Source organism: Ruditapes philippinarum, unplaced genomic scaffold (genome assembly GCF_026571515.1).
Source record: "Ruditapes philippinarum isolate M1 unplaced genomic scaffold, ASM2657151v2 ctg635_1_1_1_1, whole genome shotgun sequence".
In the NCBI taxonomy this organism is placed as follows: domain Eukaryota; kingdom Metazoa; phylum Mollusca; class Bivalvia; order Venerida; family Veneridae; genus Ruditapes; species Ruditapes philippinarum.
Window position 1 is genome coordinate 51,750 of NW_026852468.1, and position 19,245 is coordinate 70,994.

General features: G+C 30.9%; 1 protein-coding gene across 1 annotated transcript in view; it reads left to right on the forward strand.

The window, feature by feature from the left end:
- Positions 1-10,307: 10,307 nt before the first annotated feature.
- The window catches only part of LOC132713894 (hypoxia-inducible factor 1-alpha-like), a 53,556-nt gene continuing 44,618 nt past the window's right edge, over positions 10,308-19,245 (forward strand). Inside the window, 2 exon segments of the mRNA XM_060696601.1 lie at positions 10,308-10,459; positions 17,746-17,945. Of these exon segments, the coding sequence (XP_060552584.1) occupies positions 10,437-10,459; positions 17,746-17,945 (223 nt within the window). The 5' untranslated portion in view covers positions 10,308-10,436.

Sequence of the window (19,245 nt, forward strand, 5' to 3'; positions counted from 1 at the left end):
ACACATTTAAGCTATTTATCTTTCATCGATATCCTATAACCTAACAGGTATGAATTATAAAAAGAAAATTTATAAGGCAGCCTATATATATTCTAATAGCATTTCAATAATCTCGGCTTAATAACTGCTTGTTAACCTAACAAAAGCCGGTTTGCGCGGAAGAGATTTAAACATTAAACATTAATACTTTTTTTTCATTGAAAGAACATACACTTAATAAACAAAAACAAGATAGAACATTTTTTTTTATTTACGGGCATATACTCTAATGAAGAATTATGATTGTTTTAAAATATTGTCTGATTTAGGTGACACTTAAATTTTGTTAGATTAATTTCTCTAAACATTATATTTATATCATGGAAACTGAAATTAAAAGAAAATAGGGTTAAAATCGAGTTTCAATTTCTCTTTTAATTGGTTAGAATTTTGACAAATTTTAAAATTGTGGCCGTAACACATGCAAATGAAAAAGTGAATATATAAATCTATTACAAATGAGATGTAAAATGACCTAGTCTCTATTGAAGTATGGTAATACATGTATTTTCCTATATTGGAATGAATTAAGTCGTACCATTACAGAAAAAGTAAAAAAATAAGTTTTGTTAATATAATATAACATACCTATAGCTATACAAACAGTGTTTCTGGAACACAACATGAATTTCTTTTCGGAGAAGGAAGTTTTAAAGCAATTATTTGCTAATACAAATATGTTAATATGACAACTGTAGAAAATATTGTTTACATTGGCAAACATCAAAATTGACAAAACAGAATATATGAAAATTTGCGCTTTTATTTTAAATATGAAAATACCATAAACAAACATGTAGAATTAATCATCTAATAGAATTAGACCTAATTTTATTGATTCTAAGATTTTTGACCAGCATGCGTAAAAGAAATATTGCGTGTATTTTCATCATGGCATTCCGGATTAAAATATATAATGACAGCTGACTTCCTTCGCCCAAGTTTATTTCCATATCAAAGTCTGCCGCTTTGGAGATTAGGAAAATTTTATCAAGGTCGCTAGGTCAAGTAGGTCGAGGCAAATTTCCTTGTGACAATGGTCATCATCGATCGGTTCCAAGGACATAGGTTCTATTTTGTAACTTGTCTCTCACCGATGATTGATTAGTTGTCAAGTCGCTTCAGTATTGGTTAGTTATCAAAGGAGCCGGTATCAGGCGACCTTAGGAGATTGAACTTAATTAGTGTTGAAATCGCATTACGTTCAAAATCCCAGAAAACCTTAATTGTTTTTTAAATACCAATACAAGTTTGAAAATAATCAGGGGATATAAGTTAGAAAATATATATATATATTACTAATATTCCGCAAGAGTAATATTTTTGCTTTTAAGTGAGATACCAAATTAAACGTAATGTGCTGGAATTAACTTAAGTATTCTGAAGTAGACTTACTTCGTTACATATACAGCAGTTAGACAATTCAGGAAACATATTCAGTATAGTTTAATCAAATTTAAATCAAACATATTCTCTACAAGAACACGAACAGAACAGAATGGTTTCATATACAATTAGACATAATGTAACATAATTTAAATTGGCCTAGGGAATGTGTTCTGCTCGAGGATCCAACTTGTGACCGATTCAACCTTAACGGACATGTGCAATAAAAAACGTTTCAAATATCACAAAATTTTATTCTCTTCTGAAAATCAGATAGCTAAAACGTTATATTATGTCAGACATCCCCCAATCATTTTGAGAGGTCGCCCAATGAAGATGTAACTGGTGAAAATGCATCACAAAAAGTAACAAAAAGTATGAACAATGTATGTATTTTCAAGAAAATATATTTTCTGTATTATTCTGAAAAGCCTATTTAAAAATAAGCAAAGTTGGAATGAAAAGTATACAACCATTTGCAATTGTGTCCTCTCCAAATACCTTTGTACGGGATGTGATCTTATAACGAAACACGGACTGTTTGCATAAAATCCTCAAACTTCTCTACAGTTTATCAAAATCTCACTTTTAACATACAAATGAGCCGCGTCATGACAAATCCAACATAATGGGTTTGCGACCAGCATGGATCCAGATCAGCCTGCGCAGTCTGATCAGGATCCATGCTGTTCGCTATCAGTTTATTTACTTGTTATAGGGTCTGTAAGCGAACAGCATGGATCCTGATTAGACTGCGCGGATGCGCAGGCTGGTCTGGATTCATGCTGGTCGCAAACCCACTATGTTGGTTTTGTCATGACGTGGCTCAAATGTATATAACGAGTACGCAACACGTGTATTGCAAACGAAAAATGCTAATGTATCAACTGTTTATGTGAGTACGCAACACGTGTATTGCAAACGAAAAATGCTAATGTATCAACTGTTTATGTTACCACATTTATGTTTCTGAAATAATAATAATAATAATTATAATAATAATAATAATAATCAATTATTCATCATCAACATCATTATCATCATCACCATCATAATAATATATCGGTGCCTTTGCAACTTATTTTGCATATCAGTGTAAGTAACTGCTGCAAGGACTTGACAACATTCGTCCATCAGTTACTTCCCTTACCGCTTGAGAGGCCTAACAAAGTTTTCGTACGATGTACTAAAATAACATTTTAGATATGACCGTTTCAATCTGAACGACCTTGGAATTGTCGCCCGATACCAGGTCACAACAGCTAGACAATTATTTCACAGGAGTTTTGTTATAATTTAAACCAGCAATTCTACAAGGCACCAAATTAAGTTTCTAAATATAAGGCTACTCCTAAATGTTTCTACGTTTTGTTTTCAATAACAAAGAGAAAGAAAATAAACAAATGGTATATGATTGAATTATATATAAGTAACTGACCTATGAATTATTGGGTTTAACAGAGTTTATTTGAACGCAAATATACGGAGGGCCTGCGGTTTCCCTAAACGAGAAGGCAGCTAAATAATAATTGTCATCTCCTCAACAGATATACTTGAAAAGTTCAGGTGTGACGTACAGAAATTCTGCAGGTAATTGTAATAAATATGTGCGAGTTATGCTTCATAAGAACCAGCAATAATAATAATAATAATAATAATAATAATAATAATAATAATAATAATAATAATAATTAATAATAATAATAATAATAATAATCAAATACAGTTAAAACTGACTGAGAAATGCTAGCTGGTAAATATTTGACACAAGGGAGGACACTTTTTACTTATCAATCACGTTCGTATGATCTATCAAAACCAAATATTTCGACCTTGATAAATCATTTGTTATTTTTGTATTAAATTATTTTCTGCCGCCACTGGCGACATTCCGTTTTATTGTGTGTTTTTTCTTTCAGAGGTAGATCTGGGGTCCACATATAACTTATATAACTTTACAACGAGCTGGCACTGAACATACTGACACTATTTAATACACCTAATTCGGCTTCAACCCGTCAGACTGAGTCCTATACATACTTCGTTTTGGACCGACATTCGAACCGTTAGAATTGTAACATTTCACATAACTACGGGTACTGGGTAAACTGACAGTATAATCCTATATATGGTGGCGGCTTTATGCCATGTCGTATCCATAAACTTTGACGTACGCGGCATCGCGGCATTTGTCGTTTGTTTATTTTTGTTTGTTTATTTTTGTTTTTAGTCTAACTTTGTCGTGTTTTTGCTTTTCCACATTGCCGCTTTTTAGCTTTGTCACATTTCCGCGTTCTAGTTTTGAGGGCTTACAAAATGTGATAACATAATTAAAATAAAACTGAAAAAAGCAAGAAACCTAAGAACTGGAAGAATTCGATTATGATAAAAACAGTAGTTTAACCATAGTACTGTCCTAGGATGATAATTTGGTCTTAACGGTAACATGGGAAAGTCCAAAAACGGGGCTATCTGGATAATTATCCGATATCGTAAAAAACACTTACATATACTACTAGTATATAGCATTATTCTTACATGATCGTTTGTGTATTACCGTAATGGCTCTGCCGGTGGATCGAAATTATTGTAACTTTTAGTGTTTTGTACTCATAGGTTCGAACCCCACGTAGTGCCAATTTATAACCACAGTTTTTTTCTTGTCTTTTTTTTTTATCATTATAATTATTTATTTATTTTCCTTTTTGCTTTTTGTTTTCTTCTTATAATATATATTTTATAGTATATATTTATTTAAATTATTTTTATTTCTATTCTTTTCTTTTTTCTTTTTGTATTTTTTATCGCAGTGTAATAAAATATTCGATCTCGTATTCATGTATGTATATGAAAAAAACGGTCAAACTTGTTTTCTGAACAATTGACTGTTCTGAGGTAAAAAAAAGTGTCTTACCAGAAGTCGTACTTCTGCCTGTACGGGTATAGCATATTACTGACACGGTTTCTCTACCTACTGCGCTAACAAGACATATGATAACATGTACATTTGTAGTTTTATTTTCATTTTTATAGGTTGTTGCATTGATCTGCCTAACCTATTTTTCGCATTGTTATTGGTCTTTGTTATGTAAACAAAGGCTCAAGTTATCATCCTAGGACAGTACGTGTTACTTATTACTTAAATTAAATACAGCGCATTATAATTATATTATTGATGGTATTATTGTTCGGACCATCATCTCACTTGTGTTTCTGGTGAAATTATTGATGGCTCTGATCAACTTCCATTAAACTCAAATCCTTCTAAGTTCCTCATCAGGCCCACAAGATACGAGAGATGAGCCGCGTCATGACAAAACCAACATAATGGGTTTGCGACCAGCATGGATCCAGACCAGCCTGCGCATCCGCGCAGTCTCATCAGGATCTATGCTGTTCGCTATCAGTTTCTCTACCTGTAATAGGGTCTGTAAGCGAACAGCATGGATCCTGATCAGACTGCGCGGATGCGCAGGCTGGTCTGGATCCATGCTGGTCGCAAAGGCATTACGTTGGTTTTGTCGAGACGCGGCTCACTTGTGAAATATTTAGCATGTCTAGCAACATTAATCAACTTTGTTATTGGTGATATTCCTTACCTGTTAGCTGTGTAAACATCTCAACATGTTTGATAGTTGAAGTCTATGTAAGAATTTGCTAATGAAAGCTTTAGGAATAATTTATCTATGCTGAAAACAGTATTAGCTTTCCCTACACTTTTAGTAGATCCTATGTATAACAATTATTGCATAGGTGAAACAGAAATGTTAAAAAAAAATATACGTTATCACTCCGTGTTACTTTGGGATACTATGATTGAAAAATATTTCATTTCCAAAATAGATGTTATATCAGTGGTGCTGGAATGTTTATCACTTTTTATGTATTGAAATTTACTTGATATACAAGAATAAATCACTATTTGTATACTCACGGATTTATTGTAATATAAATCCGTGGTATACTAGAGATATTCTTTTCATTGGTCAGAATTAGTATCACTTGATGATAAAGCGTTTGTCTGGACGATAACATCTTTACAAATTCAATTCGATTAACAGACGAAATTGTAGCACATATACAAGTATGTTTTGGAGCTTTCTCTCTACGATTGCAAGTCGATTTCAAATTTCAAATTAATGCTTTCCCGCCAAAACGTTCTAACATCGGCCAATATTTCTGGACGTTATTTTTTCAAAATCTTGGGCATTATATCATTTACAATAACTCATCCTTTATCGCTATGTATTAATTCCGGTTATAAACGGTAAAAAAATATTGAATACCGAAGATTGTGGAAAAATTACGTTCCGGAAATGACCGACTTATTACGATATTGGCCGAGAGTAGAAATTTTGGCGGGAGAGCATTACATTAAAAGGTGTTCGGTAAAAGATACACATGCTCTGTGCGAAGACGCAACTGAACACATCAAAACACTTTATTTGATTTATTTTGCATCATTTTGTCGTTCTTTCGTCTCGAGAATGTGATAATACAAAAAAACGAAGTTTCTTTGTCCAGGGTAGTATAAATTAAATATATCGTTACGAAAAATGGCATAAATCAGCAACCATAATATATAAATAACAGACCGAGAGAAATAGTAGGCTTTGCGAAATAAGAATAAAAACACTACAATCGTTTTAAACTTAGTTATGAATATTAAACGATATTGTATATAAAACGCATTAATTAACGCAGTTGTATTTGATAATTCAAAAGGCATCGATGATTTGTAAATCAAATACGGACACGAGGAGTGCATGACATATGTAACAGATTTATTGATACATAAATATAAATCAGACATGCGCAGATGGCCATCACTTTCACGTTACCACCAGTAACGGAGTAATGTTCATTCAATGTTAACTGCAATGTCGCCGGTTGAAGGGAATTTTCGATAAATAATGGGAAGTAACTTATGTTTACAAAGACTACTTGATTTGTAATGATGGAGGGAGAACATGTTCTAGGATATACAAACATGAATTTCAGGTGAGTTTTTTCTTTTATTTCTCCTTAAAACATATTTTAGGGATATTCTTCTGTCTTCGTGACATTAATTGGTTAGTTTTATACTTAGGAACTTACAAAAACCATTCCAAATGCATGTTTTAGAAAATAATAATAATAATAATAAACAATATAAAAAAACAAAGTCAATGATTATTAATATTTCGTAACATGTTTACACGTATTAAAAAATTCAGTTAAGGTAACATATCTGCATAAGAAAAATAATAGTCATTTCTTATTTTATTTTATTTATTATAATTATTATTATCATTATTTTATGCTTTAAGATTTTAAACAAATATACTGACATACAGTCTTTACACGTGTTTTGTTTATTTGGAGTAAACATCTAGGGGATTTTCTTTTCCCTTCTGTCACAGGGTAAGAATAGTGTGCAGCTTGACCAGAGAACGCCGCATTACAGTACCGTGGCTGTATTGAATGAGCTATACGGCTGCTTACACAATAGTGTTCTAACGGGATCCTTCTTCATATTCTTTATTACTTAATTCTTTTTTTTAATGTGACGCTTTATTTTTTTTAGCGCCGAGATTACTTATTTTCCACTGATAAGAATCGAAACGTCGTATAACTCTTTTCCTTCGTGGATATTTGCATGGTTAAATGCTGTATATTGTAATTGAGGTATTGCCCGGTTGATGAAAATATATAATTCTTGATAAAAAAAAATAAAAAAATGTGTACGTCCTTGTCCGTCCTTTTATGTAAACCATTTGCTCCTCACACGGTACATAAACTCATAACATAAATATGCCAAACAAAAGAGATACATTATAAAGATTTGTTGCACAAATTTATTATTTTGATCATTGAAATTACCGTTATGTAATGATCTTTTCCAAAATTAAACAACAAAAAAAAGTTTATAAAACAAAATGAGCAGGATAAAATTTCTCACATGAAAATCTTATGTTAACCATTAATCATTCTGAATTTCTTGAATGGATTTGTCCTGCTTTAAATTTAAAATAGTTATTTTTTTTAAGAATTAAACTACGAAAAGCTTTAAGTCAATCTTGATACTGGTGGCAAAATCTAAACATTTCTGGTTCCAGCAGGTTTTAAAAGGGTAATTAGTAAATAGACTGTTAATTGGTACGGTTGTTAATAGGGTATTCTGATATTACATGATAAAATACACCTGAAACGGATTCGTCTATTGTTAGAAAAAGAACCAAAAACCTGTCATTTCAGTATCTAAGTCACATCGTAAAATTATGACGATTGCAAGTATCACTTTCCTGTCTTTATAGAAGTAAAAAGTAATTTGGTATCATTTCTAATAACGATACAAAGCATTATATATTATCATAATATTGATCAGTATAAAGCAAAATAGCACGTAAAGTAGTCTCTTTGAGATATAACAATATTAATTGACTATGAAATTGTATAATGTACCTTGATTGTTTATATCAAATACATGTTTACGTAGATTTAACTAAGAATTACAATAATAGGATTTTGTTGTTTACATAGTGCTCGAATCGTGCAAATTAATATATGCTTAAATTTATTGATTCCAATTACTAGAAATAAACATACAATGTCATGTATTCAAATGCCATCTCCGATTCATTTCTATAAATTTCGCCAGTGGTTTATCAGGATATAATTATCTGATATATTACAGTAAAACACTGGGAAGCATGAAATAAACAATCATAGTTATACATGTATACCTCGGCTTATTGCCAAAGACAAAATCTGAAATTGTGTTGTACAAAGATTTTATTAGTCGCCGGTAGAAACCGGCGACTATATTTGTAACAGTTTAATATTATATCTATGGTAGGAGAAGGCCTTAAAATCTGAATAAAAAAGCAAATCAATTACTGAACAATTAAGGACCACAATTACTTTTCATAATCTTAAAAATTCAAACATTAAGTAACGTTGCTAAATGAAATGAAATATACAAATATTGACATCTTAAAAAGCAACATTACAATTTTCATAAAATGAATTAACAATGTATCCCTATGGACCAGTCATTTAATTTAGGGATACTTTTACTTTTTTTAAGCGTCAAGCGTTGCTATTTTATGATTGATAAATCATGAATGATTTTTGAAATGACACATTTAAATTATTTGGATGTTTATATCTTATGAGACCTATTATATTTCATTATTTTATCTAATTATAAACAGACTCTCCCTGTAAGAATCATGTGACTACACGATGTATGTTATTGTTATAAAATCTATGAATAGTAACAGGTTGCTGATAAGACATGCAACTAACTTGTGGCGGCTGATAAGATGCAGATGTATAAATAATTACAAAGTTATCTTTCATTAATCAGTTTCATATTTCATATCATTAGAAAGGACTGTATACTCATAATTTACACATTAAAGAATAAGTTTTCTAAACCTTTTCATTTTGTCTTGGTAAAGGGTTTAACTTGGCCCTTTCTGTCAACGTTCAATAGTTTAGTTTAGGTTGAACATCACAAAATAGATTTATGCTAAAGAGGCACATTTATTGAAATCGTCGTCTTCGTTATATTCCGTCGATTTCCGTCGCGCAGGTTACCAAGGCGGTAAGACGGTAGGGATCCGGAATCGTATTAGATAGTAAACATTAAAAGAAAACTAATAAAATATCTTTTTGTTGATATTTTATCGAACTGAAAGGCAATAAAACGTTAACTATATCGTATGTACGACATGAATATTGATTTCAACTAAATTATATATTTTTTCGATAGCGCATAAGAATATTTTTTATTCAGATACCACTTTTACGTTAGAATTGCATTGTTTTATGCAATAATTAAAACATAATATATTTTCAAATGTTCGATGACTGTTAATTATTTGGCGGTAATTATCGGATTCTGAAGTATACAATGTCTGGTATAACGGTATATGTATAATTAAGGTAGAATTACAAGTAGAATTAAAAGAATATCACTCGCCTTACAAAATTAATCACAATTTTGAAATAAAAAAATGCTAGAAATGCAATACGATTTATCAACTTATGTTTCATATAGTTAAAGGAAATAATAAAAAATAGTATTATGAAAACTGCAAAAGGGATGTTCAAAGATTCGAACTTGGCCTACTAGGTCACAACTTCGTCATACTTACCACCACTAGGCCATCGAGCAATATTTATTGATTTAATATCGAGATCTATACTATCAATAAAATCTTTAGCATTAATAATAAGTTACATAAACTAACGAAACACCTCCCGAAAATTAATGAGTCTCAGGTCAATATTGCCAGACAATACTTGCTTATTTAATAATAATAGCATGCAGTTCCTTGACAATATTGCTAAGCTAGTTTGCTTCATATATGATGTTTAATTGTGAATAAACAGTTACTCAACATATTGTTTCTCTTTTCTTTATACTTGAACCATTAATTAAACTGATATTTTCTTATATGTATGATAATACAATCATTTTTCTATCCGGCGACTTGATGCTTTAGCATCAAAATCTCTACTTGTTTTATTTGTTGTGGTATATAAATTCACCTAGTCATGACGGAATGAAGATTTGCATACACTATACAGTAATGTACATTTTTATCCATTACAGCATTACAATCACCTGTGCATTTAGTGTATTTTCACATGAATGTATTTTTGTTCTGGGTATCTTGAGCGGAGATATTACCCATACTGTTTATAATATTATTGCGCAATATCTTAACTCGTAGCACATTGTATTAAATGAGCATGGAAAGTGAATTCACGACCTTTCTTAGAATATAGGCTAAATATTTCAAAATGTGCATCATTCTAGTAGCTTTAGTTACAAGAAAAAGAAAATACATGTACATTTTTTAAGATTCATTTGATTCTGCTTGATTTTATATTTTATCAAAAACATGAATCAAACTCTTTCGTAACCCGGAAGTAGTTTCTAGCTATTAAAGTTGACGAAATCTGAAAAACTCACGTCCAATTAAAATAATATCACTGGAAATATAATCTTAATTAACATGGCAGTTAGTCATAAACGCAGGTAAATGTATTCCGTATATTTGTACTTGATTTTTAGATTTATATGTCATGCATTAAGGTGTTTTAACAATATTTATTCACCTATTTGTCTCTAACTGGGTCATATCTGTGGCAATGTTATATGTTTCTGTTTTGATTAGTTTCGAGGCCGAACGTTAACAAAGATTAAATACTACTGAGATGATATTTATTTTTTCATTACGTTAAGTAAATAAATTATGTGCTATGCGTAACGTTCGTTGACATGAATAATTTGTGAAACATGAATTTTCTTGGAAAAGTAAAGTTGACAATTTGTCCTTTAACTGGGTTGCCTCTAATTTCTGTGAAATTCAATTAAATGCCCACAGCAAATCTCAACATGAACCTTGACTGTAATTTATCTCAATATGAACATTGACTGTAATTTATCCCAATGTGAACCTTGACTGTAATTTATCTCAATGTGAATCTTGACTGTAATTTATCTCAGTATGAACATTGACTGTAATTTATCTCAATATGAACATTAACTGTAATTTATCTCAATATGAACTTGACTGTTATTTATCTCAATATGAACATTGACTGTAATTCATCTCAATATGAACATTGACAGTAATTAATCTCAATATGAACATTGGTGGTAATTAATCTCAATATGAACCTTGACAGTAATTTATCTCATTATGAACATTGACTGTAATTCATCTCAATGTGAACCTTGACAGTAATTAATAACAATATGAACCTTGACAGTAATTAATAACAATATGAACCTTGACAGTAATTCATCTCAATGTGAACCTTGACTGTAATTTATCTCAATATGAACCTAGACTGTAGTTTGTCTCTATGTGAACCTTGATTGTAATTAATCTCAATGTGAACATTGACCATAATTTGTCTCATTGTGAACCTTGGTCGTAGTTTATCTCAATGTGAACCTTGATAGTAATTAAGGTCAATGTGAACATTTACTGTAATTTCGGTCAATGTGAACTTTGACTGTAATTTATCTCAATGTAAACCTTGACAGTAATTTAGGTCAATATGAATATTGACTGTAATTTAAATCAATGTGAACATTGACTGAAATTTAGATCAATGTGAACCTTGACTGTAATTTGTCTCAATGTGAACATTGACTGTAATTTGTCTTAATGTGAACCTTAACTGTAATTTATCTCAATTTGAACCTAGACTGTAGTTTGTCTCTATGTGAACCTTGATTGTAATTAATCTCAATGTGAACATTGACCATAATTTGTCTCATTGTGAACCTTGGTCGTAGTTTATCTCAATGTGAACCTTGACAGTAATTTATCTCAATGTGAACCTTGACTGTAATTTATCTCAATATGAACCTAGACTGTAGTTTGTCTCAATGTGAACCTTGATTGTAATTAATCTCAGTGTGAACATTGACCATAATTTGTCTCATTGTGAACCTTGGTCGTAGTTTATCTCAATGTGAACCTTGACTGTAATTTAAATCAATATGAACATTGACTGTAATTTAGATGAATGTGAACCTTGACAGTGATTGACTCATTGTGAACCTTGACAGTAATTTAGGTCAATGTGAACCTTGACTGTAGTCTCCTTGACTGGATTTTGTCTCAGTGTAAACTCTCACTGTAATTGGCCACAATGTGAACATTGACTGTCATTAGTTAAAGTGTGAATCTTGACAGTAATTGGTTACAGCAAACATTAACAGCCATTGGTTACTCTGAAAACCTTTCTTATTACTGATTATGCTGTCACATTTGTCAAATATATTCGTGTCATTGGTCTGTTCAATGGAAAACATTGATTTTATAAGTCAGTTGGAATACCTTGATAGTGCAGAGTACATGAAGAATATGCCTATATGAATTAATTATTTCTGAGAAACTTGAAAGATGTTAGATAATCTTGAAATCATATTAATATTGAAATATTTTCTCTGAAACTCCTATCACTAAGTAGTAATTAGTCACATTAAAATATTTTGAGCCAATTATCAGCCTTTCTGCAAATCTTTATAATATAGTTTCTGTTTGTAAACCTCATTAATCATAGGTATCAGAGGCATTGGTTGTGCAGAACATTAGATGAGATGTTATGGTGCTAACACTTGGTGACATTGACAACTTTGCCAGTCATTGGTCATATTTGACCTTGCCAGTCATTTATTTATACCCTTGAAAGTTTGCCAGTCATTGGTCACATTTAACCTTGTCAGTCATTTATTTATATACCCTTGAAAGTTTGTCAGTCATTGGTCACATTTAACCTTGTCAGTCATTCATTTAAATACCCTTGAAAGTTTGTCAGTCATTGGTCACATTTAACCTTGTCAGTCATTCATTTAAATACCCTTGAAAGTTTGTCAGTCATTGGTCACATTTAACCTTGTCAGTCATTTATTTATATACCCTTGAAAGTTTGTCAGTCATTGGTCACATTTAACCTTGTCAGTCATTCATTTAAATACCCTTGAAAGTTTGTCAGTCATTGGTCACATTTAACCTTGTCAGTCATTTATTTAAATACCCTTGAAAGTTTGTCAGTCATTGGTCACATTTTAGCTTATCAGTCATTCATTTACATACCCTTGAAAGTTTGTCAGTTATTGGTCACATTTAACCTTGTCAGTTATTCATTTAAATACCCTTGAAAGTTTGTCAGTCATTGGTCACATTTAACCTTGTCAGTCATTCATTTAAATACCCTTGAAAGTTTGTCAGTCATTGGTCACATTTAACCTTGTCAGTCATTCATTTAAATACCCTTGAAAGTTTGTCAGTCATTGGTCACATTTAACCTTGTCAGTCATTCATTTAAATACCCTTGAAAGTTTGTCAGTCATTTGTCACATTTTAGCTTATCAGTCATTCATTTACATACCCTTGAAAGTTTGTCAGTCATTTGTCACATTTTAGCTTATCAGTCATTCATTTACATACCCTTGAACGTTTGTCAGTTATTGGTCACATTTAACCTTGTCAGTTATTTATTTATACCCTTGAAAGTTTGTCAGTCATTGATCACATCTAACCTTGTTGGAAACATTGTCAGTTATTTCTTCACATAGTCTTATACCCTGGAAAGTTTGTCATTCATCAGTCACATTAACCTTGTCAGTCATTTATTACACTTGAAACTTTGTCAGTATTGGTTTACATTGAAAACATTATTATAATTGTCATGGTATTTGGATTATTTTTCATTGGGAGGTACATGTAATAGGACCAGCACTGTGACAGTAAAACATGGTTTATTTAATGAACAGTTTTCTCCTTATTTAGATGTACAGATATACATGTACTTACAGTAAAGTTTGTTTGAAAAAATGTCTTTTTAACAATCCTTACAAATAATGTTTATCATTAAATCTGAGTCTCTCTATATAATGATATATTCTGGTATGGTATTCTAAATATAGCATAGAATAACAAGTGGGTTTGATTTAAATGTCAGCATATTGCAGTAACAATATTTGCAATAATGATGCCTTAATAAGCGTGCCAGATTTTACTTAATTTAGCAGGCATATTTAGTGGTCTGCACCAAAATATACAGTTTCTGCAAGTAGGGCAGGCATCATGTTTCCGTGAGAAATCTCTTTCACCAGTCATAATTTGCCAAATATTTTCAACAGTGCATTTCCTATCTCAAGAGGGCCACTGCTGCAACTTTAAACAAGTTTCTGTTTTGTTGTGTGTGTTTTTTTTTAAGAAATTTTCTTGAAAAGTTTGCTGTCTATCTTATCAGTTGTAGGGCGTTGAAGCTTCTGTGTGATAAAGTGAACATTTTCTTGGAATTATAATTTTTTTTATCAGTTTTGGAAATTTAATTTCTTCATCATGCCTTACAGGTAGGGTAAAATTTATTTTAGAGAATCTTTATTTTCAACAGATTTGAATATTAGGTGAACATTTTATATATTATCATAAGTTGAATAGTCATAGAGTGATACTAATCAGTGTATTGTAACTTGTACTGGCTTATCCAGTGAGTTAGTATAATCACTGTATTGTATCTTATACTGGTTTATCCAGTTGTTAAGGTCAGTCACTGTATTGCAGCTTGTATACTGGCTTATCCAGTGTGTTAGTATAATCACTGTATTGTATCTTGTACTGGCTTATCCAGTGTGTTAGTATAATCACTGTATTGTATTTTGTACTGGCTTATCCAGTGTGTTAGTATAATCACTGTATTGTATTTTGTACTGGCTTATCCAATTTGTAAAGTCAATCACTGTATTGCACCTTGTACTGGCTAATCCAAGTGGTAATGTATCACTGTATTGTACCCTGTTCTAGATCATATAGATAGGTATGTGATAACAGTTATGACTTGTTTAGAATTATGCCAGCATCATTCTCCTTGCATTTTGTCCAACTTTGTTATTTTGAGTTTTAATCCTTTGTACTAAGAATGGACTAGTCCAATACTACATTTATAAGTCTAAGACTAATTTTGTTGAATAAGAGTACAAGAAATCATGTTCTTTGATACAAGAATTTATGTTATAAGGTTATTAATTATAATAGGTGAGTGCTATACTGAATTCTAAAAGAGAAATACAGCTTCCAAACCTATATTGGACAAGGCGCAACAAATTTCAATAATGGATTTGTAGCTGTGTGTACAAGTCATATAGATTTGATATATTGTTTGGACAATGAAAATTAGAATTAGACTAGATGGAGTGCAATATGGATTTGATACAGACTTTTTGGACTCTGGAAAAGAAAACAAGGCTAAATTGATCAGATTGGATCCAATAATGATTTCTGTTAATGTAATATCATGTGGTTTATATATAAATAAAACTGACCTTAACACTTGGGTTAAAAGTTCATTCTTTTTATTTACAACTATAAGAAATGTTTTAGCAAAGACAATGACTTAAGATAGTTTAGATAGTTTACATCTGTTAAACATTCTTCTTTTTCACATTTTGTGCTGGCTTTTGTTTTAATTTGTGTGATACATGTACCAAGAGAACAAAAACATGTAAAAGAACACTATGCCTAATTGCCCATGACACTGTAAACCTATTGCTGAATTTGTATTGTGGACTTAAAAGATGATTTGAACTTGTTAATTTTAGGAATTTTACAATAAAAACACATGTACTAAAATAAGCAACCAACAGTGCGACAGTACTTTAAAGTTCAGAGTGGTCTGGCTCTATATTGATGGCATAGGGAAGTCATTTAGAGCCTTATTTGTATCCATGCTTCTTGTTATTTTGGTATTTGGTAGTCTCCATATTTATAAGTTTAAACATTAAAGTTTCCAGTATGTCGCAATATAGGTAGATAATGAAAGTTGTTATTTATATTTTTTTGGAAAATCTGAAATGTAATTATATGAAAGTTTGTAATTAACATTATGGTTTTTACAGAATTCAATATAAAGATGATTATTGAAAAAAGAGAGAAGAAAAAATAGAACTAAATATGATATGAAATATTATCTCTGCACTTTAATTTATAATTAATGTATGAGAGGACAAAATTCTACCATTTATGATTAATGAATGCTTTATAACCTAAAACCTAAACTGTTTATGTTACTTGATATTAGTACTTGAATATTTCATAATTATTCAGATATGCTTTTTGTGCTTTAATAGCATTGCAAAATATGCAAACAACCATTGATGTTAATTCTGATATGTCACTCAGAAATAAATACATTTTATACACTACTTGTATAAAGAAAGATTTGAAAGGCTCGTTAAAGGTTAAAATTGAGATCGTTTTATTGCATTATCTCAACAGTTTATTGATATCAACTTTAAATGAATCATCGGTCATTTTAAAGTGCAGGTATAGAGGCTTGAATGGTACAGAATGATTTAAATTTTTTGTTTTTTATTGTTTATAACAAGTACAATTTGTACTTAAAACTACTTGATACGACAATATTTTACTTTAGAAATGTAATATTAATTGCTATATTTAGTGTTTTTGTCAAGCCCTTTTTACGAGTAGAAATTTGATCCAAAATTGCATGTCATGTCAGGTAATATTTTAGGGCGCATAATTTTCGGTGCTTGTTTTTAGAATTATCTTTACGATTATTATATTCAATTAAACAGGTTTTTTTCAATTTGTTTTATTCTATATTCATTAAAATGAGTAGGTCTAAGACACTTACATGTTCTTTTGTAATGCATCTTTATTTCTTTATATTAATTTTGATGAAATTATCATTTGATAAAATAGTTTAATTAATATATTTACAGTCATTGCATTTTTATAAAGTTCAGAATATAGGATTAGGAAGTAATAAAAAGCAAATTTATTTTTGAGTTTGTCAATCACAAGTACATATTCTTGCTAAGTGTTTCAGTTTTGGAGAACTTTGTATGCTATTTTGAATTTGATATATTTGTAAAGGTTGTTATTATATACATTTTTTTTTCCGCAAAAGGCCAAACTATAAGATGTTAAAATACAATGAACATAATACTTGATTCTGGTACCTCCCTTTGAGAGAGCAAATCTAACAGAATCGTTTGTGGATTATAATTGACAGTGTATGTCAAGGTGTTTTTGATATTGTTTCCTATTTCTAGATGAAAATAGTCTTCCACATCCTACTTTTAGACAAAAACAGGAATAGTATTGCCAATGGTTGTTGTTGTAAAATGTATGAGAGTTGTTTTCATCTTTATGAATGATAATATTTTCATACTTACAACTTATCTGGATAACATATGTAAATTTACTATTTTGAGAAAATTCCCAAGTCATTCTCTCAAAATAGTACGTAAAACCACCTAGCTATGAGATGTTTAATCAAGACATGTGTATAAAATAAGGTTTTTATTATACAACATAAAATGTTCAATGTAAATATTTTTCATGCCACTATCCCATAATGGAATGGTGAATTGATTTTATAGCATTGAAATGTCTAAATGTACTTTTACCATTAATGGCCTTGCAGGGAAACTCTGAAGTGTTGACACAACTTCTGCTATAGTTTTTATTGCACTCTCAAATATATTTCTCCTTTTGGGGGGGGGGAACCAAAAAGAAAAATGAAATAAAATTTATAAAAAAAAATGTTACAACTTAAACTCCAGGAATTTTCTGGATGATGTAAATAAATATGTTTTTGTTTGCTGTAATTTCCTGTCAAGATAAGTGAGAATCTCAAGTGCATAGCAAAAAAAATTGTGCAATTATTTGTACAGAAACCAATGTTATTGACATAGCGGAGTTAACAGTTAATGTACTTTTGAGAGCAAGTAAATAAAACAATAAAATGTTTTTTTTATTTTTCATGTTTCAGGAATTCTGAAAAACGGAAGGAGAAATCACGGGATGCGGCTAGAAGTCGTCGAGGGAAAGAGGCGGAGATATTTTCGGAGTTGGCAGGCCAGCTTCCGATGCCACCAGCTACAATCGATGCCCTTGACAAGGCCTCCGTCATGAGGCTTCTATTGAGTACATTAAAAGTTAAAACAATCATGGAGAAGAGGCCAAAATTAGGTATGATTCTTAGATCATACATTATACAGTACAAACCACGTGAAAATAAATCTAGTATCTCAGTACTATTATTCTCATACAAAATTGATAACAAATTAAAAGCCTATCTATGAAAATCTTAAACTAGTTACATGGTGTTAAACATTCAAGACCTTGATTAGTTTTTACAAAACATGAAAGGTTAAATTTTGTTTTTTAATAGTGAAATCAGCCTACCAGCACAGTTCAGTACATGTCTATTTTTTTTAGGATTTTTAGTGATGGAAATTCTTAGATTGGCTAAACACAGATTCTATAGTAAAAAAATGTTTTACCTTCAAATTTCTAAAACTTGAATTTAACTTGCATTGAAAATTTTTGTTTGTGTGTGTTTTTTTTACATTCAAAATTACCGTTTTTAAAATCAGAGGATGGGTAAACTGTCTGACCAGGATTTCAGGACTTTACTTGCAACTCGGGCAGTGATTTTCTTACTTAATTGGAAAGAGGCCTTAGCCTCTTGATTTTTGGAAAAATTATTGCAATAAATTTCAATTTTGGAAGAGAAAAGCTGCTGTAAGTTCAGATTATTTGGGAAAACTGCATGATTTCAAAGAAAAACTCAATTTGAAAGAGAGGCCCTTTATAGGCCTCAATTATATAAGGTGAAAAAACACTGTGGGGTTAACAACATGACTAAATATAAGACATGTTAATTCAGTATTTACAGCATGGCAATCCTTGTAACACTAGATAAGGGTTCAAGAAACTGAAATAGGATGTAAACATTATTTTGTCCTTCATAACATCCTTGCTATCCTTAATGCTGGATTTGGCTGATGCAAAAACATTTAAAAATCGGATGTTGTAAATTGCAGGGCTTTTTTACATTATAAAACAGAGGCCTTTGAAAGGCCCGTTCTGAAGTCCTATAAAACAGACACTCGTACACAAAAGCAGGTTTATCACTGCTTTTTTATTTCATGCAGAATTCATAAAAATCCAAACTTACACCAGGTTTTTAGTTTCCCTATTTTGCTGTCTTAGCAGTAATGTTTTCCCAAAATCAAGGGACAAAGGCCTATTGATGAAGAGAGAAAAACCCCTGAATTCTAATGGCAACATTGTCCATCCATCTGTCTATCTCAGAATTGGTTTGTCTATGAAACTGTCCATTGTCCATGAAACTGTCCATTGTCTATAAAACTGTCCATTGTCCATGAAACTGTCCATTGTCTATAAAACTGTCCATTGTCTATGAAACTGTCCATTGTCTATGAAACTGTCCATTGTCTATGAAACTGTCCATTGTCTATGAAAA